The sequence below is a fragment of the Gambusia affinis genome, linkage group LG06, assembly GCF_019740435.1.
Source record: "Gambusia affinis linkage group LG06, SWU_Gaff_1.0, whole genome shotgun sequence".
NCBI lineage: Eukaryota > Metazoa > Chordata > Actinopteri > Cyprinodontiformes > Poeciliidae > Gambusia > Gambusia affinis.
In genome coordinates, this window is record NC_057873.1 from 22,510,287 (window position 1) to 22,537,239 (window position 26,953).

General features: G+C 40.1%; 1 protein-coding gene across 5 annotated transcripts in view; it reads right to left on the bottom strand.

Moving 5' to 3' along the window:
• Positions 1–26,953, bottom strand: part of sipa1l3 (signal-induced proliferation-associated 1 like 3) — a 94,525-nt gene that overhangs the window by 8,794 nt on the left and 58,778 nt on the right. For all 5 annotated transcript variants that reach the window (XM_044120721.1, XM_044120722.1, XM_044120720.1 and 2 more), the window contains 12 exons: positions 24,239–24,369; positions 20,434–20,622; positions 19,073–19,247; positions 18,069–18,172; positions 15,166–15,323; positions 14,506–15,088; positions 6,780–6,878; positions 6,526–6,701; positions 3,005–3,256; positions 1,816–1,998; positions 1,251–1,375; positions 56–171 (listed from right to left, as the gene is read on the bottom strand). In XM_044120721.1, coding sequence (XP_043976656.1) covers positions 56–171; positions 1,251–1,375; positions 1,816–1,998; positions 3,005–3,256; positions 6,526–6,701; positions 6,780–6,878; positions 14,506–15,088; positions 15,166–15,323; positions 18,069–18,172; positions 19,073–19,247; positions 20,434–20,622; positions 24,239–24,369 — 2,291 coding nt within the window. The remainder of the gene's footprint in view (positions 1–55; positions 172–1,250; positions 1,376–1,815; positions 1,999–3,004; positions 3,257–6,525; positions 6,702–6,779; positions 6,879–14,505; positions 15,089–15,165; positions 15,324–18,068; positions 18,173–19,072; positions 19,248–20,433; positions 20,623–24,238; positions 24,370–26,953) is intronic.

Below are 26,953 nucleotides of genomic sequence, written 5' to 3' on the forward strand. Positions count from 1 at the left end.
GATAAAGAAGCCGGGAACAGACGAACAGATGAAAGCGGCTGAGGATGAATCTGACCTTGGAGTGTCTGTTTGGAGAGTCTTTGGCCGGGACGTCCTGTCTGGTTATTCTCCTCTGCCCCCCTCCGCCACCTGGTCCTCGAGACGATGATGCTGGGACATGCCAGAGAGGCTCTAGACAGAAAACCCACACATAGAGGATTAAATAAATTACACTGAATGGCAATGGTTGGCAAAGAGGATTAAATACTTATGGCACATTTAAACACCGACCTCCCTCTGCACAACATCACTCAAAGCCCCTCTCATATCCCAGTTCTACTCACAAAGCAATCTGAGAACTTGACATATTGTCACTCTTTATTCATTTAGTAAATGGATTAAATGAGGAATTGGCATTTTTATTCTTCACATACACCAGAAATATTTAGTTAGTTAGCGGCAACTAAACTCTGTGCTTGGAGCAATAGCAGGAAATCCAACTGATAATAACATACTACTTTACAAATAAAGCACCTTCAAAACAACAAAGCTGAGCAAAGTGAGGTGCAATAAAACCAAACATAAAAGACAAACACAAGGAAGAGAAAATAAGACACACAAACAGGAGCTGATTCGTTCTCACACTGAAATAAGTGATAGTTTTCTTTTTTTTTTATGCAAGAAAAAATGATCAATGTAGGACTCCTGCAGGTGCTGCTGGGTCTAAACCACATGACTCTAGCCTTGCTCTCATTAAAACTTTGAACATTCACCAGTGTCTTTCAGTGGAACATAAACATGGTGGAGATCTGGATAAAATTAAAAGCAATTGTGAAAATAATGCCAAGTAGCGGCATTATGACGAAAAAGTAATAAAACATGTAAAAAAGAGTTCTGAGAATGGAGCTTTGCAGTACAACATAAGACAAGCTATTGTTATTGATGGAACTTTTTCCGTGTGAGATGTTGGATCAAGACCAATGCACAGCTGGACCTGTGATGTCAACCCACAGCTCCTGTCTGCAGAGGAGAGTTTCACGGTTTACAGATTTAAAAATGCTGTTTACATGCTGAACAACGGATATCTTGGAGAGAGCAGAATCTAAAGGCTGGACTTTTGTCAGGAGGAATTGCACAGCAGTATGAATTATAATGAACTCGGCATAAAAAACAGCTTCACAGAAAATTAGCTTGAAATCATTTCGTACGCACAGCTAAAAGAGAAACACCAGGAAGAGACTCCTGAATCAACTTTAGTTTGAATTTGATACCTGTTTTGCAGCGCTCCATTGTGCTCTCCTGACTGATGAACCCTGAGGAAGACTCTCCGCTAGAAGTGACGTCCACACTGAAGTGCGGTTCATAGGGCAGCAGGGGGCGCGGTACTGATCCAAACCTAAACAAATCAGAAAGGGTTTGGATGAGTAAACCTAATTACTAATATTTAAAGAGAAAATGGAGGCAACTAAAAAAATAACAAAGACATATACTTCTGAAAACAATTTCTATTTAATTGATGGAAAAAAATTTTTCCAAGTCTTGTTATGCATCCTGTTGGCAGTTGAATTAACACGTTTTTCTGGTTGGGTGAGATGCTATCAACCTCCACACTGTGAGGAAGAGCCGCCCACACAACAGATTCTTCCTCTGGGAGAGACAGCGTGTTCATTTCACTTCTTACTCCAGACATTATTCACCCTCTCCCTCAAACTGAAATAATCTCCCATTAGCACGCTAAACAGTCATTAGACAAACATTGGACATGTTCAGTCAAGATCCAAATGAGCTTTAATGAAGGTTGAGAATACAGAAAACCCCAAACATGCCGGTACGCACCTGTCGGGTGACGGCTTGTAGCGTACAAAAGATCCTGGAGTCATTCCAGGAGAGCCCATGATGGAGAGGGCAACCAGCCCCGTGGAGGGCGACGAGAAGCTGGCGGAGGGGTTTCTGTAGGGAAGGACTCTGTCGCCTTCTGCAGGAGACAGGTTGTAGTGGTTCTCTGGGTAACTTACAGGCCTGGAAGACAATAGCAGTGTGGGAACATGTCATGAATATGAACAAGACTGTGATAGCATAAATAAAATGGATTCAAATTAGGTGAGAAAAACACTCTTTTTATGCTTTAGAAGTGGGCAGTGTGAAACCATGCGAAGACGGTGTACATGGAGTTTAAAATACAAAAAGCATAAAGAATAACAGAGATAGTCAGTTCTAACTAAGGCCTAACTAAAAACTGTCTTGGTAGAGAAGAGCAAAAACAATGATTTAAAAAAAAAGAACAGAGTCTTGTCCAAAAATTTCAGATTTTTCTAACATTCCAGAGTGCAAAATGAAGATTGGCACTGTGATTAGTGCTGATTTCGTATCAAGTCAATAGAGTATCGGCCAATACACAAGGCTGCAATTTTGGTATTGTTTCGGAAGTGAAGACGTTTTATTGGGACACCTGTAAAACAAGCCGATGACCTATGCACATGTGTTACTTTAATTATGGGTTGATTAAGTTCCCTCTATGTGGAGTTGCTTGTCCTCCCAGTGCATGCATGGGTTCTTCCAGGGTACTCCAGCTTCAAACAGTCCAAAACAGGCATGTTTGCTAACTGGTCTTTTTAAATGGCTCTTAGGGAATATTGTGTGTAAACGTGGCTTTGTGCTTGTGTTGCCCTGTGATGGACCAGCAACCCCACCTAAAACTCAAGCAGCCCCCTTGATCTTGCATAGATAAGCAGCCACGACGGACGGACAAATGGATGAATGTTTCAGACCAAAATGAAGACGTGGAGATGATAAATGTATTATGTGAATTATATCTATACACCCTCTGCTTTATTACTAACTCCTAAACAATTTAGCTTCTCTAATACCATTTCGGGACAACTCTGCAACTTTTACCATGAATTATTTATCGCTTCCTTGAATGTTTATTGATAAGCTGCACTGCCCTCACCACATCACTGCTGCACAATCAGAGCTCAGTCCACTGCTGTAACCTGGAGTCTCATGCCATATTAGTTGATTTTACCTCTTGGAGTTGAAGTGCTGTGGCTCTCTGTAGGGAACTGGCATCAGGGGTTTGTGTGAGCGGGCCAGAGGAGGAGGCAGGGGGCCCATGGGTCCCCAGCGAGGCAGGTTGGGAGCATTCAGGAGCCCCGCAGGAACGGGTGAGCTCTCCCATCGCCACGTTTGGTGGAGAGAAGGTCGGTATCCGGCTGCCAGAGGCTCAGGCTCAGGCTTCTGCTCCATGGTCTTCATCTCGTACTCCTCTGTGCAGCCCCTAAAGGCGGGAAGAGAGAGAAAGAGAGACAGACAGCAGGGATGTTTAAATATAGATCATCAAACAAATAAACCCTTCCTGCTCACATGTCCAAACTCTAATTTTTTTTTCTCTCTCTCTCTCTTATCCTTCATCTGCAGTTTAAAGGATTCTCTGCAATGAGTTGGTAGAAAGCACAGCTGAAAGACTGCCACTTCCTCTGAACTCCGGCTGAACCAAGATCAGTGTGGAAAAGTTGCTCAGTATGTTCACTCTGAATACTCCACATTACAGTTCATGTGGAGGCTTAAATGTACAACAGCTGATTAATGACAAATCAAATATTCATCTTTGCTACAGGAAGATTAGGTCACGTCTCTTTGTGAAAATGTGTATTTTATACTCACATTACTGCTTTTACCCACCAAAGAGCTCTTCACTCAAATTCTATGCAAGTGCAGAAGATATTTTGTAAAGGTAAAAAAATAAAAAATAAATGAAGTCACAAAAAAGTGAGCTCCAGGAGCCCAGAAGTAAAATATCATCTGATGGGTGGTGCAGGCTTCAAGTGAAAATGATCTGACATTTATTCTCATCCATAATGAAGCTCATTGCTGGAAGGCGTCTTCCTCATTTTGTTTGTATATCAGCTCCTATCTCAATATTTTATATAGAGGCCTATTAAAGGAGAGGCAGGGATTAAAACATGCTGATAAGTTGGCATTTAGGATGAAAGGAGAATTCAAAAAGTAGAAGAAGAGGTGGGTGATTAGCTAAACTAACAGAGGAGAAACAATGATCGCTGTATTTAGTCTGTATAATAGCTTATAATAGGTTATTCCTATAGTTTAATGGACATTCAAATTATTATTGGAGGGTTTTCAGGAGTCAAAAGGTTGAAAATATTATTGTTTCAGACTGACATTCTCTGAGTTTTAACACTGAATGTTTCTCATTATTCTCTAAAATCCATTCACTTTAAGGGTATAAACAATATATTTTTTTAATAAAGTCTAAGGCTGCAGTGCAACTCAACATAACTGATAATGTTAACTATAATAAACAATCTTTAGCAATGTTTTTAAGTGACGCCATTTTTATAACTCTTTCATATTTTCTTAAAAAAACATCCAAGTGTTTATGATGTAAACACTTGGATGTTTCCTGTATTGCTTTGTTGCTGAAATGGCTATACAAATAAATTTCATTGACTGAAATGTTTTCCAACAAATTGCTGTATGTGAGGAGTGAAAAAATTAAATCAGTTTCCGGGGAAGATAATTAATCACCCAGATAGATTAATTAATTAATCAGATAAAAAGCCATAAGCGATCAATTTTTAAGGCTCCCCTGTCTCTTTAAGAAGGCCCTGCTCTTTTTGACACAACAATACTCCTCCATTATGCAGTGAACAATCTTTCCTTAGGAGTGTTGCATTGAGAAGTAGTTTGTATAATGAGCTCAGTAGACTTGCAGTTAGACCAGGTGTTTGCCAGTTACTGCTGCTGCTAGTCTAGAGGAGCCGGGTGTAGGAGGTTTGTGTAAATAAGCGTTTGGGCAGCCCTGAGTGGTTGCCGTGGGAGATTCAAGGATTTCTCAAACATGAATGAAAGAAAGCAACAGTTTTGGATGAGGGAATTACACTATAACATGACGTAATGCTCAAAAAGTCAAGTTTACAACATCAGTGTTATCCGTTTGCATACAAAAACTGACAAAGACATCTGTTAGCTCTGGGAAATGTTTTGGAAGATAGACAAAAGCAATCAACTAATGAATAATTAGGTGACGGTTTTCTGCAGCCTTTGAGAAACACAGATTTACATAAAGAAAACATGCAACAACAAAACACCTCTAGAACACAGCAGCTTTCCAGGGACACAAAAACACCCCCCACAAATCAACGTCCATGAAGGCAGTGTGTACTACGACTGTTTTAATCAATAACGAATACCTTCTGCCATCAACAATATCGATACAGATCAGCTGCACAGACCCCAGCCTTGCATGCACACACGAGGGGAATACAAACCTCAGAGAGAGCAGAGCCTAACGTCTGTCAGCATGCAGTAATTCTCCCATCACATTAGCTGAGGTGACACGGCTGGAGCTCAGACACACACACACACCGTCAGACCCACGCCTTTTTCCTGCTGCATCCATCCGTCGAGTGGTTTTTGCAGCCGAGACGGAGCCTTCCAACTTTCATCTCCCTCTTCCCCTCTCGCCTCCACCCACTCCTCTTACTCTCGGTGGCGCTGAGACACGTCCTTCTCATCGAGCGCTCCTCCCAGCCTCTCTCCCTCTGTCGCTCCGCCTCTTCTTTCTTATTTTCCTTTCTTTTTATTTACACAGGGCACACATTTTTTTTAAATAATCGGCTCTTTTATTTATTTTCCCCTTTTTTGGTGCGTCGTTCCCCTCCACCCCGTTCCAGCAGATCCCAAGCCTTAATCTCATCCAATCTGCTCGCCTGGCACACAGCAGCCAACGAGTCAGAGAGGAAGAGTGAAATGCAAAGACTCTAATTATCAGCTGCTCCAAGGCCACAGCTCAGTGTTTTGACGTGTTGGTGTGTGTGTGTGTGTGTGTGTGTGTGTGCGTGTGTGTGTGTGTGTGTTTGGAAAGGGTTTAACTTGGAGTAATTAAACTGCCTCCAACATTAAAGGAATCCAACCACACTGTGATCACACAGCCCGCCATGATTACGGTTTTTAGGAGCTCTTGATGCTCAGAAACACACACAGTGTGCTTGGGGTTGTTTTTCTGTAACCATTCTGCAAAACCACACCAGCGTCTAATAATGTCTCTTTATTCAGGCTCACTCAAGACCTGGAGCACAGATGAGAAGATAAAAAAAAAAAAAGGGTGTAGCTGCAAAGGATTGTTGCAGAAGGACCAAACCAGCGGAGATTACCAGATAACAAATCCAGAGAAAGAGACAAAAACCGACAGATTTAGCTAATTCCTGTTCAACAAATGCTTCTCCCTTTCTGTCTCTGTGCCTCGTTTCGCTTGTTTCCACTCCAGCTACACGTTGCCGTCTCTCTCTGTTGGTTCGCTTCCTCTTTTTTTTTTCCTTTTTCTTTCACACTCCCACACAAAATCCTCTCAGAACACTGGAGACTGGCCACTGCTTTTGTGTGTTTCAGTGAAGAGCATCCTGTGCTCATTGTATCTCTCTGCTGCCCTTCCACTGCAGCCCTTTCTCCTCCTTCTCCCTGATATCTTCCAAACAAAATCGCTCACCCTTTCAGCCACAGACAAAGTAAATTAATGCCCATACACACCTGCGAGGTTTGCCCTCTTCGTACGGAGGAATGATGACCACTTTGACGGTGACCGACGTCCTCAGCAGGTCGATCATCTGCTCGTGAGTGAGCGTCACGGCGGCCACCTTGCAGATCTCCACCAGACGGCTGCCCTGCCTCAGGCCCGCCTGCCAGGCGAAGCCGTACTCCTCCACCTGCGCAGAACGAATCTGAAGTTATTCGGAGCCCAGCTCGTTCGTTGGCCGTGATCCAGCGCGGCCATCCGACGTTACCTCGGAGACGGTGCCGTCCAGACGGACGTGAAAGCCCAGCTGTCCCAGTCCGTTTCTTCTTAGCGTCATGTCCACCGTCTCACACCCGACTGTCAACATCTGGAGGCAAGGATTACAGTTGCACTGTTCATTCTTTCTGGAAAGTGAACTACTTCAACACGCATACATGACTTAGTAGTGCTAAGATCCAAACTTCAAGTCTCAGTGCTACTGACATTTTGGTAATTTTGTTTCCTCTGCGATGGTGACAGTCTCCACATATTAAACTCAGAGACTGGACACTTTTCACACAGTAAAATTCAAGCACTTTTCAAGCATCTTCAAGGTAAGTTGTCAAACTTTTCCAAGACCACACTTTGGAGTTAAAAACAATAAAAATTAACTAAGAAAAGACTGTTTCAATTGACTATTATTTAGATCTTGTATAGTACATTCTACAACAGGGAGAAAGCCAACTAACATAAAACAAAAATTAGTGTTATCAAATATCTCTCACACGTGCCATATGCAAAGCAGAGATAAATGTATAACTGTTTATAATTACAATAATTTTAATGTGAATTTTATTTTGTATGCCTGCTATTTTGAACATCATTTTAAAGACACAGCTTGAACAAAAATGTCTCATAAATTCAATATGGAGTTTTAAACTTAAAATATCAACTCAATCATTTTTGCTTTTAGGAAATCAAATTTTCTCAGGCAGTGTAATGTCTGAGAAAGCCATATTTAAAAAAAGCATCCAAAAGCATTTTGAAGTTTGACAAATATGATTCTTGAGAAATCAAAATCGACAGGGCGAAGCTTTAGAAAATTGTCAGCTGGAAAAACAGGCAGAAAATCTCTGATAGGTGCATCCGTCGACATCCTACTGAATGCTATTTGACCACTGGGTGAAAAATCTGTCTTTAGGTTCACAGCTCTCCTGGTAAATCCAAACAAATTCCAAAGAGATTAGGAACAATCCCAATCCCACAAATTGGACATTCCCAGAATAAAACATTTGAGATGGTAAGAACTAGGCCTGTCTCGATAAACGATAAATCAATTAATCGTACGATAAATTAAAACTATCGACGTCATTTTAATTATCAACCTTTATCGTCTCTTCCAGCCTTTTTGTCTTTCTGTTGATGACACTAAATGAAAAAAGGCTCAACTCCGCTGCTCTCCACTGACCCTCCCTTCCTCATTTCCTTAGTTTAATGTCCAGTTCACACTACACCATCTTAGAGCTGTCGGTCGATTGTCGGCCCATTTTCAAAACCTGAGAGATCACACATTAGCCGACAGAAATCCTAGGTATAACGGTTCGATCAATCCTGCCATGTGGTGTCCAACAATGGGCACAAAATAATGGCTACAAGTCCAGTGAACTAATTTTAAAACCAGGCATTAATCAATGCTTTACTACAATCTACCTGCAGTGCATGTGGCTCTAGTGTCAGCGTAACGTCCTGACTGAATGAAAATCATTAGAACCGATTTATGTCACGTTAACGAAGAACAGCTGAAAAGTTACCGGGTTCATCAACGTAGCGATTTCGCTCCAACTCCTCCCCTCGTCATTTCTATATTCTTTGCACCAAATGTTTTATAAACATTAATGTTGTTTCCACATATCATCTCCAATGTCAGCTGGACTTCGGGTTGTCAGCTGTTTGGGATTCCCCTCAGAAAGCAGGAGCAGAATCCGGCTTTCTGATTGGCTGCCTGTCACATTCAACAGGCAGGTTAACGATCCCAGTGGGAAAAACCCCTGATTTAGATCTGAGGGGCCACAACGATCTACTGTAACACACCACACACACTACAGGATGATAACAAGCGACAATCTTAGAACAATCAAAGTTCTAAGATTGTCGAAAGGTGAAAATGTAGGTGTGAACTAACAATTAACAACTTGATTGATTGATTGATAGTGTGAACTATTGCATCAGGTAGTCGATGTGCCCATCTTCTCTATTTAAATCTAATGATTACTGAAGGGCAATATGGTAAACAGACTTTATAATCTGCACTCTTTTGGTTGAATCCAGTATTTATTTACACTTTGGTGTTTTTATTCAAGTACATTTTTGTTAATGGAGACTGAGAATCCATTTTATTTTTGTTTTTGGTTGTTTTATTTATTTTATCAGTTCCAGTGTTAAGTGTTCTTGTGAAAATAAAGTGCATCTATTTATGGTAGGAAATCACATGTAATATTATGTAATTTCCATTAAATCAGTGTAAAAATGTCTTCAAACAATATTATCGTCTATCGCAATAGTTTGAGACAATTAATCACTCAGCAAAATATGCTATCGTGACAGGCCTAAACATATATATCTATATCTATCTATATATATATACACACACACCAATATCTATATCTATAAAGATATAGATCTATATAGATATTGTGTATATATCAATATCTATATAGATATATATCTATAGATATATGTGTGCAATTATATGTGTGTGTATATATATACATATATATAGATATATCTAGATGGATATAGATATAGATCTATATCCATCTATATCTATATATATACACACAAGTGCATATATATATTTATATATATATGCATATAGATATAGATTTATATCTATATGCAGGTATATAGTATTGATATTATAAAAGTGCCAATTTGCATTCACTAAATCTTTTTAGACAGTGGCAGGAAGCCGGAGCACCCAGAGAGAAACCTGCAAACTATTTATAAAGTTTAATTACAAAATTTATTTTTTATCTGCACCTAAAGAGAATTTAGAGAGACCAATTAGACAGACGTGATTTTAGACGGTGTGAGGAAGTCAGAGCGCCAGGAGAGAAACTTCAGACAAAAAACTGGTAAGATCCATTCTTTAGGGGTACAAACGTTTCCAATTCTTCTATTTAAAATCCCAATATAGAAAAACGAAAACAGAAAAAACCAATGCTAAGAGAGAAAAGTAAGGAATTACTCGCCCAGTAAAAAACAACACAAGGAAAAAACACCCAGCACAACAAACTAAACAAAAACAAAAATATTGGCATCAATTTCCCCCAGAATGTTTCTTCTTCTATTCTGCCGTATATTTCAGGACCCCAATTTTCTGTCTGACTCACTTCAATTTCTGCTTCCTCAAAATGACCACTTGTTTCATCTTCTGCGCTGATCTGTTCATCCAAATTTAAAGGTTCTGGCTCTTCTCCAGAACTTTGTTCATCATTCTGGAGAGGAGGCCCAGGAGAAACCGTCACTCTAGTTGTATTTAGGTGGTCACTCTGAGGTTCTGCTGGATTCACTCGCTTCTCGTAAATATAAATGAATCCGTTTTGATACATATCCTCCCTGCAGGGTATACCAGGACTGAGGACATGTTCATCCACCACCTGTATAGTCTGTCGTCCTCGAATCAAATAAGTGTAGAAATGTTGTGACTCAACATCTCCACAAATGATGGAGGACAAACTGTACAACTCGGTTCCACTTTCTCCTGGTACCTCCAGGACTGGATTGGGAACCACTGGAAATCTTCTTTCAACCCACCGTGGCAGAAAGAGAACAATCACATTATTGTTGCTCAGGATGTTTTTGCGATTTAAACTTGACCTGCAGCTTGAGCAACAAGGCTGGCCCCACAAACTTATCCAATAATTAAACAGTGAAGCGGTGTCGTTTAGTGAAGTCGAGGTCGGAAGTACAACAATGGGGCTGTTATTCAGTAGTAGTAAGAATGATTTTCCACATCTGGTACAAGTGTTTTCACTGTACATTTCGCAATCCGTGCTGCCACCGTATGAATCGAGCCAGACTAGAACAGACTCCAGTAGACAAGAGATTTCAAACTGTTTCCCCAACTCTGGTGATGGTTGTCTCTCCCTCAGTTCCCTTAAAACTGGGGAGATTTCTGCTGGGCCAAAGCAATATCCAGGTTGGTGGACGGCAGTGTAGATCAGACTGGCACAGTTCGGGATAGACGATGCCTCTTTGAACAAGTGTCTCCGAGCCAGACACCGTCTGGTGACGCTCAGGTTGAGGACACTTTGAAATCCAGCACTCATCCAGCTGATATTGAAGTGGTTTGCAAATGTACAGATGTCGCTCTCTATCTGTCTCATTCCGCTTTGATCCTCATCTACAACTTTCCCATCCGGGTCAGTTTGTTGCTGAGGACCAGAGCAGAAATGCTTTCCCAAGACTTTTCTCTCATCCGGAGAGACAACTACCCCAGCCGGGGTAGTTTTGTCTTTTGGAAACGTTAAAGAATCATCATTATCTGGGGTTTCATTGCTGTTCCTGTCAGTGAAACTAGCTTCCCCGTCCGGGGGGCAGTTTAATTCAGGTTCAGCAGAAACCCTACGCTTTAACGATGAGTTCATAGATAGATCTAGGACTCTGTTTTCATTGTAAACGCTACGTCCCTCTGAAACAAATTCCTCGTCCGAGGAACTTGTAAAATCAGAGGTGCTGGACAATGTGCTGGAAATCAAAGGTTTCTCAGTGAATTCAGCCCCAGAAAAAACTTTCCCAGCCGGGTCAGTTTTTTCTTTGGGAACAATGGGCAAATTGTTCCCAGAGACTGAATTCACATCCTGAGTTGCGACGACAGACGATGTCTTTGTCAAATCCAATGCAGAGGCTTCATAGTCAACTTTCTGGTTGACGGAGCAAACTGACCCAGCCGGGTCAGTTTGATCTCGGGGAACCGCAGAAAGTTCATTCCCAAAGGAAGTGCTCTTGTCCTCAGTACTGCATTCTGAAATCTCCGTTACATTATTGTCGGTGTCTTCGAAGGAAACTGACTCCTCTTCCAGGCAAACTGACCCAGCCGGGTCAGTTTGCTCATTGGGAACCATTGTCGGTTCGTTCTCAAAGTAAGTGCTCTCATCCTGAGACACACTCTGGTCCACATCCTTCCCTGGGAGGTAATGGTCACACAATTTCTTCATTCCTGTTGTAATGAGGTAACCAAGTCCCCAACCCACCGGAAATATTAAGGGATAAGGCATCGCTGTAATACTAAAAATCTTTGTCTGACAAAAAGCTTCGTTTCTCTGCACTGTTTAGATCCTGACTGACGATGAACTGAGTTACACGCATTTAAAGTCTCAGAGACCTTCTATGATGTCATCATAGAAGGTCTGTGATGTCATCAATGACCTCTCTGGAGTTCTGGTGCAAGGTCTTGCTTCTGATCGTTGCTATGGAAACGATCACATCAGTTCTGCATGACTCAAACTATAGATGAAATAATGACTAAATATTTAAATAATGTCATATTTTTAAAATTTATTTAACATAAAGAGATTGACAATAGATTTTTATATGATTGAATTGTTTCATTTGTAGTTTTCTGTATCTGCTGTGGAATAAATTGTCTTCACCCAATTATCCATTACTATTTTTTAACACAATCCTTTGGTAAGCTAGCTGCACCAAACTATGGTCCGGGGATCCCAGTTTGAGAAAGATTGGTTTAATCAAATCTATTCTACTATTATCAAACACTTTGATCGCTCTGATTTAAGGGGATAAATCAGATGAGATTAACAAAGATTTCCCAAAATGAAAAAAATAAATTAAATGATCTATGCAGTTTGTCTTCAAGCAGCGAAAAGGTGCATAGACCCTGCAGTCATGGTGATAGAGCCTATATTTTATTAAATGATAACCTGATAAAGAAAAACCTACTTTGAAATATATATTTCAGGACCGTCAGCGTTAATACATGATCTGAAAAGTTTAACTCGTTAATGTTCCTTCCACTGAAGCGCCAATTTACTGTTAACAAAATGACTCATTTTAAACCGTTTTGAATATAAATCATAGAAAACTGGCGTGAGACAATAAAAGGCTTTCTAAAACGGTTTAACGGTTCGTTACATAAGTAGCGAACCGTTAAACCGTTAAATTTACGGCGTTAAAACTAACCGTTAAAAAACTAAACTTGCTACTTACGATGCTAGCGCCGTTCCAGAGTCGACTTTTACGTCACTTCCGTTGACTTTATATATTTTGATTTCCTGTTACAAAGGTCACTGATTGGAGATGGAAATATTAGCTGAAGGGTTGTTGTTTACTATACTACCACAGTGTAAGTCACATATTCTGTAATGATTAATAATAATGGATAATTGTTTGTCTATTCTTATTCTAGAGATTCTATGAAGTGTAAAAACTAATTCATTGGGTTTTTCTGTCATATTTTTAATAAATTGATCAAGTTTTTTTTCATTGGACATCAAAAACAATATGTAAAGCATTTTGAAATGCCTTGCTGCTGAAATGTGCTATACAAATAAAATTTGATCGATTGATTGATAGTGTGAACTATTGCATCAGGTAGTCGATGTTCCATCTTCTCTATTTAAATCTAATGATTACTGAAGGGCAACATAGTTTACAGACTTTATAATCTGCACTCTTTTGGTTGAATCCAGTATTTATTTACACTTTGGTGTTTTTATTCAAGTACATTTTGTTAGAGGAGACTGAGAATCCATTTTATTTTTGTTTTTAGTTGTTTTGTTTATTTTATCAGTTCCAGTGTTAAGTGTTCTTTTGAAAATAAAGTGTATCTATTTTTGGCAGGAAATCACATGTATTATGTCATTTCCATTAAATCAGTGTAAAAAGGTCTTCAAACAATATTATCGTCTATCGCAGGGGTTTTAGAGACAATTAATCGCTCAGCAAAATTTGCTATCGTGACAGGCCTAGTAAGAACTGTTCAAATGTAAACAGCTCGACCAGTTTGCTTCCCGAAAGCCCCTCTAACCTCATAAAGTAATTAACTTACAGTAGTCCAACAAAAAAACAACATTCTTGGTTTTTTTTTTTTACATTTGTGAAAGGTTTCTGCAAGTAAAATGCCAGATTTTAGAACTCCTCACTGAACAAAGATATATTAATAAAGAGCAGAATTTCTCTTGATTTTAAGAACATATTTGAAAGCATTATGAATTTTCTCTAATCCATGCACTTAAAAAATTAAACATGCTACGAAGGCAAAAGAAAATGCATCACAACTAATTTTTTCATCAATATCTCAGAGAAACCACATGATCACCAGTGGAGTAATTCTGGCTGGATGTAGCTCATCCCATCTGAAATGTCAGATCTTATATAAACCGACTGCCTTGCTGGTGCAGGCCCTCCTTTAAACAAACCATCAGTTTGGTTTTGTTATTCCAGATCTTAATGTCAGCTGATTCTGAACACTGCTGCTCATGTTCTCACAAAAAAACAGCATCACTCCAGTTCTACAGTCCTTCCACTGGCTCCCTGTAGCTCAGAGAATAGACTTTAAAATACCGTTGGTACTTCGTAAATTACAGAACGGCTTAGCACCACAATACATTAAAGATCTGCTGTTATTATATCAACCCTCCAGACCCCTCAGGTCTTCTGGTTCTGCTCTGCATCCCCAGAACCAGAACCAAACATTGAGAGCATTCAGCATCTATGCACCACAAATCTGGATCAAACTTCCAGAAAACTGTAAAACAGCTGAAACACTGAGTTCCTTTAAATCAATGCTACAATCCCACCTCTTTAGAGTTGTTTAGCAGTAAATGCAACATTGACCATTTGATGTGTATTGATGATTTTGATGACATTTGATAAATAAGATGTTTTCATCATTGGAAGCTCTCTGAACTGCCTTGCTGCTGAAAAGCGCTATACAAATAAACTCGAGTCGAAACTGAATTGAATGAAAACTGGCGTAAGCTGGGAACTCTCACCTTTAACCTCTGCACCATCTCTGTGACGTCGTGTCCAGATCCTTCTGGTACTCGGACCGCAATGTGGTCTCCTCTCCCATAAAAGATCTTCAACGCCAGCCGCTCCAGCGTCCAGCCGATTACATCACTACAGAAACAATTGAACACCACCTCTTTGGTGGAGCAGTCGATGAGGACCACGTATTCGTCTGATATTCCCAAGGCGCAGGGTAGCTCTGCGGCCCCTCCGCTGAAGTCCTGGGCCAGGACTCTCCAGGCGACGGCCCCGTCTGCGTCCAGCTCCGCTCTCTCTCTCGCTTTCGAGCGTTCACGTTTCTTAGACGCGAGGGAGATGAGGTTGTTCAGTTTCCCAGCCGAGTCCAGCGGCGTGCTGCTGACGTAGTTCTCGGCCAGGTCCCGGAGGTACTCCTGCCGAGTCCGCGTCGCCATGGTGTGGAACTTGTCGGACTTGTGCGCAGCGTTTTCCGCATTAATGACTTTGGCGAGGAGGAAGTTACGAAAGTTCTCCGGGTCACGAAAGGTGACTCCGGTGGGGATGGGTGGTCCAAAAGAGGGAACGTCTTCCATCCGTGTTACAGCAACACTGAGGGAAAAAAAGGGGGGATTAGTGTGAAGCAATCAGAAACGAGGAAGAAGAACTCAAAAGCTTAAGATATTTACCTGTAGTAGGTGCTGTCGGAGCAGGGGTTGTGCACCCGAACAATAACGAAGACGTGCTGGAAGTGGGACCTGATGTTCTGGGGTGTGAAAGGCTGCGCTCCAGGCTCTTGAAAGATTATGGTGACAATGTCGTTACCTATGTGCCTCTTTCTCAGGAGCTGGGGAAGAGGAAAGAAAACACGGAACTGGTCAGAGCCGACTCCGCAGCCAACGTAAACTGGGACGCCCGCGATCGTACACAAACCGACAGCTCTTTATGTAATTTGTTTATCGCCTTCTGAGTGGGTTTATTTGGGTCTGAGTGTTCATGTAGGAAACACGGCACACGGTCCGGGCCGAGCTCGTGCTGCAGAGCATGCCAGCTCTCGCTTCATTTCCACACACAAGTGTGAAAGCACCAATTATGTAATGCAGCCCAGAGGAACATCATTCACTGGTACTGATAGGCTGTAGTTTGAACATCTGCACTTGTAATATACGCTGACATAAAACAAGCCTAATCTGCTGCTTACATCAATTTTGTTATCTATGTTAGGTTTTGCCACATATTACTGATCTGCTATATGTCGGATTTGCAGTTGCGACTAAAAATAGACACCTAAAAGATTTAAAGGATTTAATAATTAGTTTTCTGTTTCTTAAGCATTGCATTAAGTTAACAGACAATACATGATCAAGTATTTTTTTATGCTACGGTTTATGAAAGAGTTTTAAGCTATCTTGAAGCCAAACTTCCACATGATGTATCACAGATTTTTACATGCTTACCATGTGGAAGGCAGATTTTTAAGCTATCTTGAAGGTATTAAAGGTGTGGTGTTTGCAACAATGGGAAAGTCAAAGGTACTTCAACAAAAAGCTCAGGGAGAAGACTGAAGAGTTAAAAAAAGAAAGATAACATTCCTAGATAAACAACTGGTACGAATATAAGGAAGTTTAAAGTTAGTTTAGAGTTTGAGGAGAGAGTTTTATGAACTGATTAACTCAAACTGGTACCATTTAGACATCTTTAATATGTCTAATGTGCAAAAGACCAAGTTCATGACCAGAAGAACATAATGCTTATGGTCATGAACAGATTGAGGGGGGTTCAAGGCATTCCCAGAAATACACTGCCCCCCTCTCTTTTCTTGCTTTCTAGTCAGCTTCCATGTTGCCGAGTTACTTCTTCCACAGTGGATTATGTTTGTAGTCAGATGCTGCCCCCTGGAGGCTAATTGTAGTGAGAAAATGTCCTATTCTGCTGAGCCTTCAACCCTGTAGATGGAGACATTGTGCCACTTATTCATCTTCATATTCCGTCTGAAGGTTTTACACAAAACTCATCAGACAGGATCTTTCAGAAAACACATGCATCAAAGAATTGCTCACACTCATGCAGATTTTTACTTTTTAATATAATACTTATATTTTTCACCTCATATTGAAGCTATTGCACAGATTCACTTCTTTAAACTTCATACTGTTGTCTGACAACTATCTGTATTGCAAGTTCTTAGAATAAAGTTTGTCCTCTGAGGCCATGAAACAATTTCAGAATTTTTTTTCCAAAAAACAAAAAAATGTTTTGTTGTGTGCATAATTTAAATATCTGACATCTACCAAGACCTACAATTTATTTTGTTAAAAAAAAAAATACATGAATTTGTGCTCCATAAGTAGCTTCATTTACAAATCTTATCACTCTTTATTAAAAAATTAAACCTGAATATTCCTTAGTTTAACTCCACGCCCCCAGATTTCCAAGCACTGAGTTATAGTATAAAAATGTAAACAGAAAACATAAAACTTGATTTTAACATGTTTCACTTTACACAATTAGTTTTCAGATCCTCTACTTCAATATGTATCAAATGATTAATTGCCAGAAATACTGAAATTTAAAGCAAATCTATTAACATTAAACTAAAAGTTTGACTTGCTTATGTCTTCCCCGTTTATTTGCAATGGTCCCTGTAAGTCCTTTTCACAGTAATACAAAGTTTTTTGTTATCTGAAAAGTTGTGGAAGCTCCAAAACCTTAAAAATATCAATAAGTTGCAAATTAAACATTAGTCTCAGCTGTGAACTCTGAGGAGCCTTATATAAAATCCACAGCGAATATGTATTTAGTGTATTAATATATTCACATATATTTTCAACTGTTGGCTCCGATATGCAACTCCAGTGCTTTAATGCATTGATTATAAACTTGAACCCTTTGCAATATTATAACATCAAGACGAGTCAATTATTTAAATGACTCTTTTTCAAGCCAAACCTCATAAAATATGCAATGTCATTAAAGTTTCATTTTAATTCCAAAACAAATGGCAATAAGTCCACTTCAGAAGCAAAAATTGAAGATGCAACGAGAAGATAATTTGTTACTTAGAACTGAAAATCAAGTCTCATAATTACTTTTTAATGTACTTTCAAGAACCTGCAGAAACCCTCCATGAGTGATTTTACCAGCTGCTTGTACTGTAAACAACTGAGCATGAATGGTACAGATGGTATGTTAGGATAAAAAAGCTAAAGCAGAAAGAAAAAAAACCAACCATATACTAATAACTACTCACTGGTGAACCCCACCCAGCGCTGTGCCAGTTAAAGACGGAAAGGCAGAGCCGACAGAAAAGCCACAAAGGCAAAGAGAGCTGAGACTATAAAAGCACAAAAAAGCTAAATGAAAGAAGAAGAAGAAAAAAAGAAGAACGAACAAGTCACGGGTTACGACATCTTGGATTCTTGCTTTTATTATTCAGAGCAAAAAGAGATGTTTGAACTCACAACCACAGACATGCTTTGAAAGGCTCTGGACAACAACAGAGGGAAGTACTTTCCTCGTATACACAGCAGTGTTTGACCAGCTACAGAGAATACAGCCTCAGGTAGCTTTGCATGTTAATGAGCCCGTTTACCTGCTGTGGGTTGTTGGGCATGTATGGCAGCATGGTGGACACGTGGAACATCACCTCATAACCCTGGTAGGTGGTGTAAAGGGAGTGGGTGCCTGTCGAGTCAGCTGGGGAGAGGGAGGAAAATTAAAGTTATTTATATTTAATGTTGAATGTAGATCACAGAGGGGTGTTGTTGAAAAGCGATTTTTCTGGTTTAAGTCGCAGTGTTTCCCGAAGTCCAGAATAAAAACACTAGAAGAAGAATAAAATCCTCCAGACTAAAACAGCTGCATTTCTGAAAGTCTGAAGATCATCAGAAAGGTCATTTATTTTCATGTAACAAATTTATAGATAGATTTATCACACACAAAATGATCTATGGCTTAAACCTAATGAAAACCAAATGTACAGATGTCGCTCTCTGTCTGTCTCATTCTGCTTTGTTCCTCATCTACAACTTTCCCATCCGGGTCAGTTTGTTGTTGAGGACCAGTGCAACAATGGTTTCCCAAGACTTTTCTCTCATCCTGAGAGACAAAATATTCTAATATTTTCAAAAATATTATATTACATAATACAGAAAGGTGAGAAAAGCTGCTGAATCGACAGTCCACCAGACTGTTGTGGACGCCCTCGACAAGGAGGGCGAGTCAAAAATGCCTCTTTGCAAAGGATCAACATGGAGTTCTGTATCCAAGCATCCTAATGGAAAGTTGAGTGGAAGGACAAGCACGGGTGGACAAAGAGCAGATGCGTGGCTAATATTCAAATTTTTGGTGAAATAAAATTTTAGATTGTATTAACATAAATCAACTGAAGGAATTAAGATTTTTTTCAAAATTGAAACACTGAAAAAAATAAAATAAAATAAAAAAGACTTTTTATGGACTGCCCAACAGTTATGTATAACTTTCAACCTTTTTATTTGTTAAAAATGGTTCCTATCTTCTGCCCATGTGTTTATTTTGCATCTGGGAAGCGGTAATGAAGGAATACAGTTATTACAGTGAGGAAGAGCCTCTCACTTTTTGTGTCGAGCTGTGCAGCGTATTTCGAGAATCCTTTGAGGAGCACCTGCTCCCCCAGCAGCTCCAGGAAGGCAGAGAAGGCGGGCGATGCCTCCTCGTTGTTGTACATCTCCTCCTCTGTACTCTGGCCCGCACGACACAGCAGAACACCCACTTTGTGCTTGTGACTCAGCTGCAACGTGCATAGACACACAGAACAAAGACAAGCAGATGAGATGTTAGTCTGAACCTCCTGAGCTGCTGTCAGCGGATGAGACTTTAACCCAGCAGTAAAGTGTATTTATATATGGAAGTGCTTACTAAAACACACAGTACAGTTTCGCTGTTGTATAATCCACCTACGCAAACACCACACCAACTGCTGGTAAAATACCTCACACTCTGCTCACGAGGAAACAGCTCAACGATAACGTGGCCAAACATTAAAGTTTTTATCTTTAGTCATAACTCGTGACACACCCTGCTTTGACTCAGCTTTCTCTGCCCACTTTTTGCACTTTTCTCCAACATTCAATCAAATATACACGGTTCAGGCACATTTTCCACACTCTCTGAGCAAACCATATGCCACTGTTCTGCCTTATCTGATGCTGTTTTTACTTTGCATTCTTTGTAGCTACTCGACTTAAGCAGAAGCTGCAAAAACATAAAAAAATAAAATAAAATACCTGCAAATTAATATTTAGCTCTGAATCCAGTGTGTGTCAAACTCAAGGCCCGGCGGCCAAATTTGGCCAGCCATAGCTTCTTCATATGTGGTTCTGTAGACTCTACAAGGACAGGACACTACAGTTGTGTGCCTGAATATTAATTTATCAATGAAATCAAAGCAGTTTATTTTTTTTATCTGCATGCAGGCGAATGACATCAGTCCCTCCGGTTTTTCACGATTCTCCGATTGTGGAAATTTACAGAAAATAAACCGCTTCTTGTACTTTTTTGCACTTATGCATAACTGTGAGTTTATTGTAAATTTCTGGCAAAATGTTCAAAAACATTGGATTTAAGTCATGCCAACTCCCACATGAAAGTGACAGTATTTCTTATTTCTACTCCACTGCTGCCTCAGCCCTAATGTCTTGTTATAGTCTGTGATCAATGAGGCAAATAACAAAAAGTCACATTTACAAATATTGTAATTACAAAAAAAATGTATTTCCAAAAAAAGAAAAAAAAAAACTAAACACAATAAAAATAGCAAAATGCAGGAGCGGCTGATTAAATGTTAAAAGATGTTCAATATTATTCAATTTTAAGCAGTACCCACAACCGGCCTTTTGAGAACATTCATGATTTGATACACCACCAACCAGAAAATGAGTCTGACCCCCGGCCATCCTGAGAAGCATTAAACTCACCCCCTGTTCGTCCAGTTTGAGGAGCTGTTCTGTGACTTTGGCCGTGCTGAGCGCCAGTCTCAGACAAGAGACGTTGAGCTCAGGAACGACCTGCTCCAGCACGTCCTTGAGCGGAAGACCTCGGACAGTGCCGTGTTTCCCTGTCGACGCCACCGCGTCTTCCAAGATGGAGCCACGCAGGGTCACGAGCTACATGGGGACAGGAAGAAAAGGATTGGGACGAGGACAACAGGTTTTTTTGTACTCTTGAATGTTTCCAACTTTTGCTGTGGTTCAACTGCAAACTTTAATGCGTGTTTAGATATTCATGTTTTTGAGCTTTGCAAAGCTTGAATGGAATTTTTGCCCATTCTTCTTTGTAAAATAGTTGAAGTTCAGAAGGAGAGCATCTCTGAGCAGCAATACTCAAGTCTCACCACAGATTTTAGCTCTGGAGTTTGTCTGGGCCATTCTTACACATTAGTATGATTTGATCTAAACTACGTCATTGTGGCTCTGGATGTTTTATTTATGGTTATGGTTCCTGCTGGAAGGTCAATCTCCACCCCAGTCTCACGTCTTCTGTTCTGCAGCCTCTACTATGTTTACGGGATGTCCTGCATTTAGCTCCATCCATCTCCCAATCAACCCCATTCATGAAGAAGAAAAGCATTCCTGCACCACCATCATGTGTTACTATGGGGATGACATGTAGTGATAACCTTCCTCTACATAAACAAAAAGTTCAGCTTTGGCCTCATCTGAGCAGACCACTGTCTTTTACATGTTTGATGCATGTCCTACACTGCAAAAACGCAAAATCTTACTAAGTGTTTTAGTTTAGTTTCTAGTGCAAATATCTTGGTACAGCTGAAATAGGGTAGGACTAACACACAAGCGACCTTTCAGCAAGATATACTAGCTCGTTTTAAGTTAGAAATTCTTGAATGTTGATAAAACGTAGTAGCACCACTGGCAGGTTGGAAAAAAATGTCTTGATATGAATAAGTATAATCAGCAAGAGGAACAAGTGCTTTTTATCAATGTTCAAGAATGATTTATTGCAAACAAGTTCAATATATCTTGATAAAAAAGTTGCTTGTATGCTAGTTTTGTCTTATTATGAGTGTATTAACATACTTGCACTAAAAACTAGAAAAATACTTGGTTTTTCTGCAAAGCACACAGCTTCCAGAAAACTGCAAACTACAAACATTGTTAAATATTTGGGTCGTGGTAAAACTGGGCCCACCAAAGCAAGACAAAGTTCCTCCCTCATCCTCCCTGTCAAGCACACAGACAGAAAAACGTGTGTGATTTCATATTTGCAGCACATCATACAGTCAAAGTGTACTGCCCCTTACTGATCGGTAATTAACCCACTTAATAACAGGAGGACTAATCCTGTATGAGGTTGGGACAGTCAGGAGGAGTGAGCTGCTCTCTTCACACCACTTCCACTCACATGTGGAGTCGTTAAAAATGCATAACGCGTTCTGGAGCCGGTGGGGGCCAGAGAGAGAGAGAGAGAGAGAGAGAGAGAGAGAGAGAGAGAGAGAGAGACAGAGAGAGAGAGAGAGAGAGAGATGAACCTTGCAGGCTGGAATCTGCTGCAGAGGAATCAAACCTGATTGACAAGCAGCTGAAGTTATGAAGCTTTTGTTTCAGCTCGTCAGCTGCTGTGCGACAGTGGAAAGAATGGCGTGCTGAGCTGGGATATCAGAAGTGGGGAGTGATTTAAAAAAAAAATAAAGAAAAAAAGAGGGGGGGAGAGAGTGATGGGAGGCTGAGAGGAAGGAGGGCATAGAGAAGGAGGGCATAGAGAGCAACTCTCTTCACCTTGCTGTGTCAGCACCGCTGAGCAGAATTAAATGGCATACTTAGAGGGGAAGGATATTTGAGAGGCGCTGCGGCTTGAGTGGGACAGAGTAAATTCAGAAATCAATGTCTCCCTTCTTTTTTCCCCCCCCCTCTGTGGGAACAGCAGGCCTCTTTCTGCTAGCTTAGCTCTGTGAGCTTGAGCAGACAGGCTTCATTGTTGTATCAGAGCTAAAGTGATGAGGCCAGGCAGCCATGTAATCCAGCTAAAGACAACACCACACCAACCACAATGAAGACTTCACTTCCACTAAGACCACATCAACACAATGAACACGGGGGGAACTTTGTTTTTGAGTTTTTACAATGTAGAACAGGAGTGACTTTTTTTAAGACTCCCAAAACCCAGGTTGTGTTCTTTTTTACTTACATTTTGGAAGTGGTGACCCTGAATCAGGTAACATTAAAACAAATAAGCATAGAGCATGCATTTGTATTCAAGACCCATAGCTGTGATATCGCATAACAAAATCCAGTACAACCAATTACCTCTAGAAGTCACCTCTTAATAAATAGAGTCTACCTGTATGTAATCTAATCTCACTTCCTGATCACACGACATCCAAATTTAGCATTCTGGCTTACATGCAAAATCTCATGCACATCATCCTGAACACAACATCCACATTGTGGAAGACGTGTGGTGAAAGTATCATGCTGTGGGGATGTTTTCTCCTGGGATAGATAAAACATAGAAACCCAGGAAAACCCTGTCAGAGGCTGCAAGAGACTTGAGTCTGGGGCAGAGGTTCACCTTTATGCAAAGCAACACCAACAATACATATACAGTCGAAGCTGCATATGTATGTGTGTGCTGCAGGTTTCATACACTTTTTGCCACAGTAAAATTTAAACAAAGTGAAGGTTCAAACTTTTCCAGCACAGCATCACATGTCGGAAAAAAAACAAACAATGAAAATGAACTAAAGAACACAGTTTCAATTCACTACTAATCATATATTGTGATAGTATTCTACAATCAACAGCAGGGACAAGGTAAAGGAAAATATGACAATTTTTTCATTTTGAAACGTCTTGACTGGTCTGATGACGTTACGAAAAGAATCTTTAAAAAGTATTCTCGCAAAGTTGTCTGGCATTTAACATATAGGAATAATTTTATTGATTCTAACTGACCTAAAACAAGAGAAGTTTGGTCTGATTTAATGTCAGACCAAACTTGAGATAAAATACATCAACGTGTCTCTTTATCATCTTTAAATAATAAAGTTGATTTCAACTTAAAATACTGCTTTCCAAATGTAAGCTTTTAATCAAATGTTAGTTTGCACTTTATTACGGAGTGCAGTTTGACCACCAAGCACTTTCCAAACCTTGGTAACTGAAATTCAAACATTTTCAAGGGCTTCAGGCTTGATGTTAGAACGACGTCAACCAAAGCAAAATTCACAAGAAAGTCTGAAAACCAAATCCACATGTGCTTTCCATCCATTCTGACTGAGACTGAGGTGTTTTGCAAAGCAGAACAGACAAACATTTCTGTCTCTACTCAAGATGCAGAAAGCTGGAAAGGTATAAATTTGGAGAATTGGCTCTACAAATAATTGTCTCAGTGATAGTTCCTTAGAAAAAAACAAAACAAAATAGAAACTATTTCTAATTCTTCTTCACAATTATTTAGTACTCTTTGTTGGTTAATCAGAAAAAAAAAAAATCCCAATTCACACCATTGCACTATATTTTGTCCATGAAAGCAAAGTTGTCACTGAAGGCATGCCAAATGCTTCAGACACAGCAGATAGTGTTTACTTTGGCTTTTATGTGCACAGACTGAACAGGTGGAATGTTCCCAGTGGCAGGACAGAGACGAGGCTTAAGCTGATGGGTGAGGGGAGAAAAACTGGGACAGAGAGGGGCAGAAAAACCTGGGTGAGGAATTAACCTGACTCATCACTGCATTGTCAATCAGAAATCTTTACGAGCGTACCTCACTGGTCCTGACGATTATGCGGTACTGGTACTGGTCTTTGTGGTCTTTGGTATCCTCCACTTTCTCCCTGCGAATGCTCACGGCCACGGGGCCCAGCTTATCGTCCGTCCCGAAGTAGTTGGAGTGGTCTGGTGAAGGACAGCGGTTAGCCAAGTTTACAGTTTGTGCTGAGAAAAGGTTTTTATCTGCTTACGTCTGAACACGAGGTATTGTTATGTCTATGGCTACAACACGGAGGAGGCTGGTACACCTTGCTTGAACTACAATGGTCATGAAAAGAAAAATATGACCGTACATCTTAAACAGATGTAATGAAGTTTGTTCTTTAACTTTTGGTTCAAGAAGTTGGTCAGAATTGCAAGTGAGTTGGTTTACATGTTTACAAGGTGGAAAGGAGAAGAGAATGTGTTGAGTTCATGGGCAAAGCAGACACCATTCTAATATTATAATTGATAATAATTACAAAATCAGCTGGAAAAGGTTAAGTCAGGACCTGGGTGCAAAGAAAAGGTTGAAGAAATAAGTAGTCGATAGTTATCAGATCTTTTACTTCTATTGGATGTAAGGAATGATGAAGAAATACAGGTTGAATAATTAAACTAAATGAACCATAAAACTTTCTTGGCCTACATTGATTTATGTTTGTCTCTGTCGTAATTTTAAGGGCTTTAACACATAAAAAAAACCCCAATATAATCTTAGTTTTTGATTGGTGCATAAAATTAAACTAAAACACAACCACTACAAAGGTGAATATTTCCTTTGTCACCTTTAAAAGATTAAAAAGTATAGTTTTCAAAATATTTTGATTCCAAATAAATCAACTGTGACTGTTTCTACTTATTAAACATAGAGAAAGCTGTTGACAGACCGCAAAAGCATCTCGCACAGCTGCTTCCAAAGCTTCAGTGTTAAGCCCTCTTCTAGCGAACGCCACAGGCAGCAGCGTAAACACAAATTATCCAGACTCTTCAGGATGAATACAACTTGGCAGATGCCTCCTCTAACTGGACTGAACTGGGACAACCTATCTCTGAGGAGACTCGTGTCTGATTATCTTGCTTGTCACGACCTGTGGCGAAAATGTCAGCTTTTTGATGAAGATCCTGACATCCACATGGGCCGCAGCCACAGCGAAGACAGAAACACAACCAGAGCGGTGTTTCAGGGGGACAGCTAAGACGGCACGGAGTCAGAAGAATTAATGCATTTTTGGAATGCTAACTTTTATTTGTGTGACTGCTGCAGCCCTGAGTCTTCCTCGCAATCGATGTTCGAACATGCTTGTCTGCGCGCATGCTCCTAATAACATCTGTCACTAATTAGTCCGCAGCCAGATGATGCTTGCCAAAGGGGAAGTGACATCAAAAATGTCTGAAGAGGTGATGCCGACTACAAACGGCCACACAGATCACATTAACCGCTTACTTTCTGACACTAAAAGCCAGATGTAAAACAAAGCCGAGATGGCTCAGGTGTCGAGTACTGGCTGTGTATCATCAGCTCAGAGTTTGCCAACCGTTTGAAAGCAGCTACATGTGTAATTAAAACTCTCGGAGGGCTGCCAGTCTACTTAACTCTGCTCCGTCCCAGCTGATTATTCAAAACCAGTGAAGACTGGAAATAAGGCTCTGCCAAACAATAACGACAGAATAAGACATAAACCTGGATGACAGAAAAATAGCAATGATATACAGACATGACTCTCTGCAGAAAAGCTAGCAGTAAATAAATTTGATGACATTTAGTTATGTAAAGTATAAAAATAAATTATGGTTGCAGCTCGTAGAACTCCTTGTTGTATTTGGCTTAAAGCATTTTTCTTTCAAGCATGTTTGCATTAAGCCTGCAGCTTACAATTACTTTAGTAATCGATTCTACTTTGACAATTAGACGATTCTCATGAATCATATCAATAAAATATTTAGCTGGTTGCATAGAGTCAACCTTCAATGAGTGCTTATACCTGACACTGATGATAATGCTTAATTGGAAGTAAAATCTCAACCCAATTACCAATACTATATAATGTGGTGCTGTGTCTAAGCACCACATCACAGAAGACAAAGCGGTACTGATTGAGGAGAACAGAGGGTGGTTCCAGGGATTTTAGCTTTAAACGGTACAAGAAGTGTACTGTGAGATAAAATAAAGCTTTTATTATTCTGCTGCTAACGCTGATGACTAATGCCATCAGCAGCAGACATGGTGTTCAAGTCCAATCTGACCCGACTAATTAGCTTTAATTACAGGCCCAAGCCCAAAGTAAAGCAGACATACTATTTTAATTACGACTTTACTGCGTTTGTTTTTAGGCTATGATTTGAGTAAGTTGTCAGCGTTTGCTTCCAGCTCCATCTTGTCACTTGTTGTGTCCGCTGGGTGAGTCAAGTGTAAATCATCTGGGATATGTGATTGATAGGAGCAGAGCAGGACGGGGTTGGGTGTGCATTAATGTGCAGTGTCCTGTTACTGTCTAATGATCATCTGCTCCTTTCTTTCTTCTTTTCCTCAACAGGGTAAACTACCGCCTCATGTGTTTAGACTATAGCAAGTAGATTAACTTTATATCGCACATTCTTGTTCATTTTTCTCTGTGCTGTACACATTGCAAGTTTTATAAATGTGCAACAGATGCCTGAGGACCAAGCAAGTTTTCAGGTCGGGCTCTGGTTATAAATCTAAAGTCTACAGCAAAATAAAACAATTTTG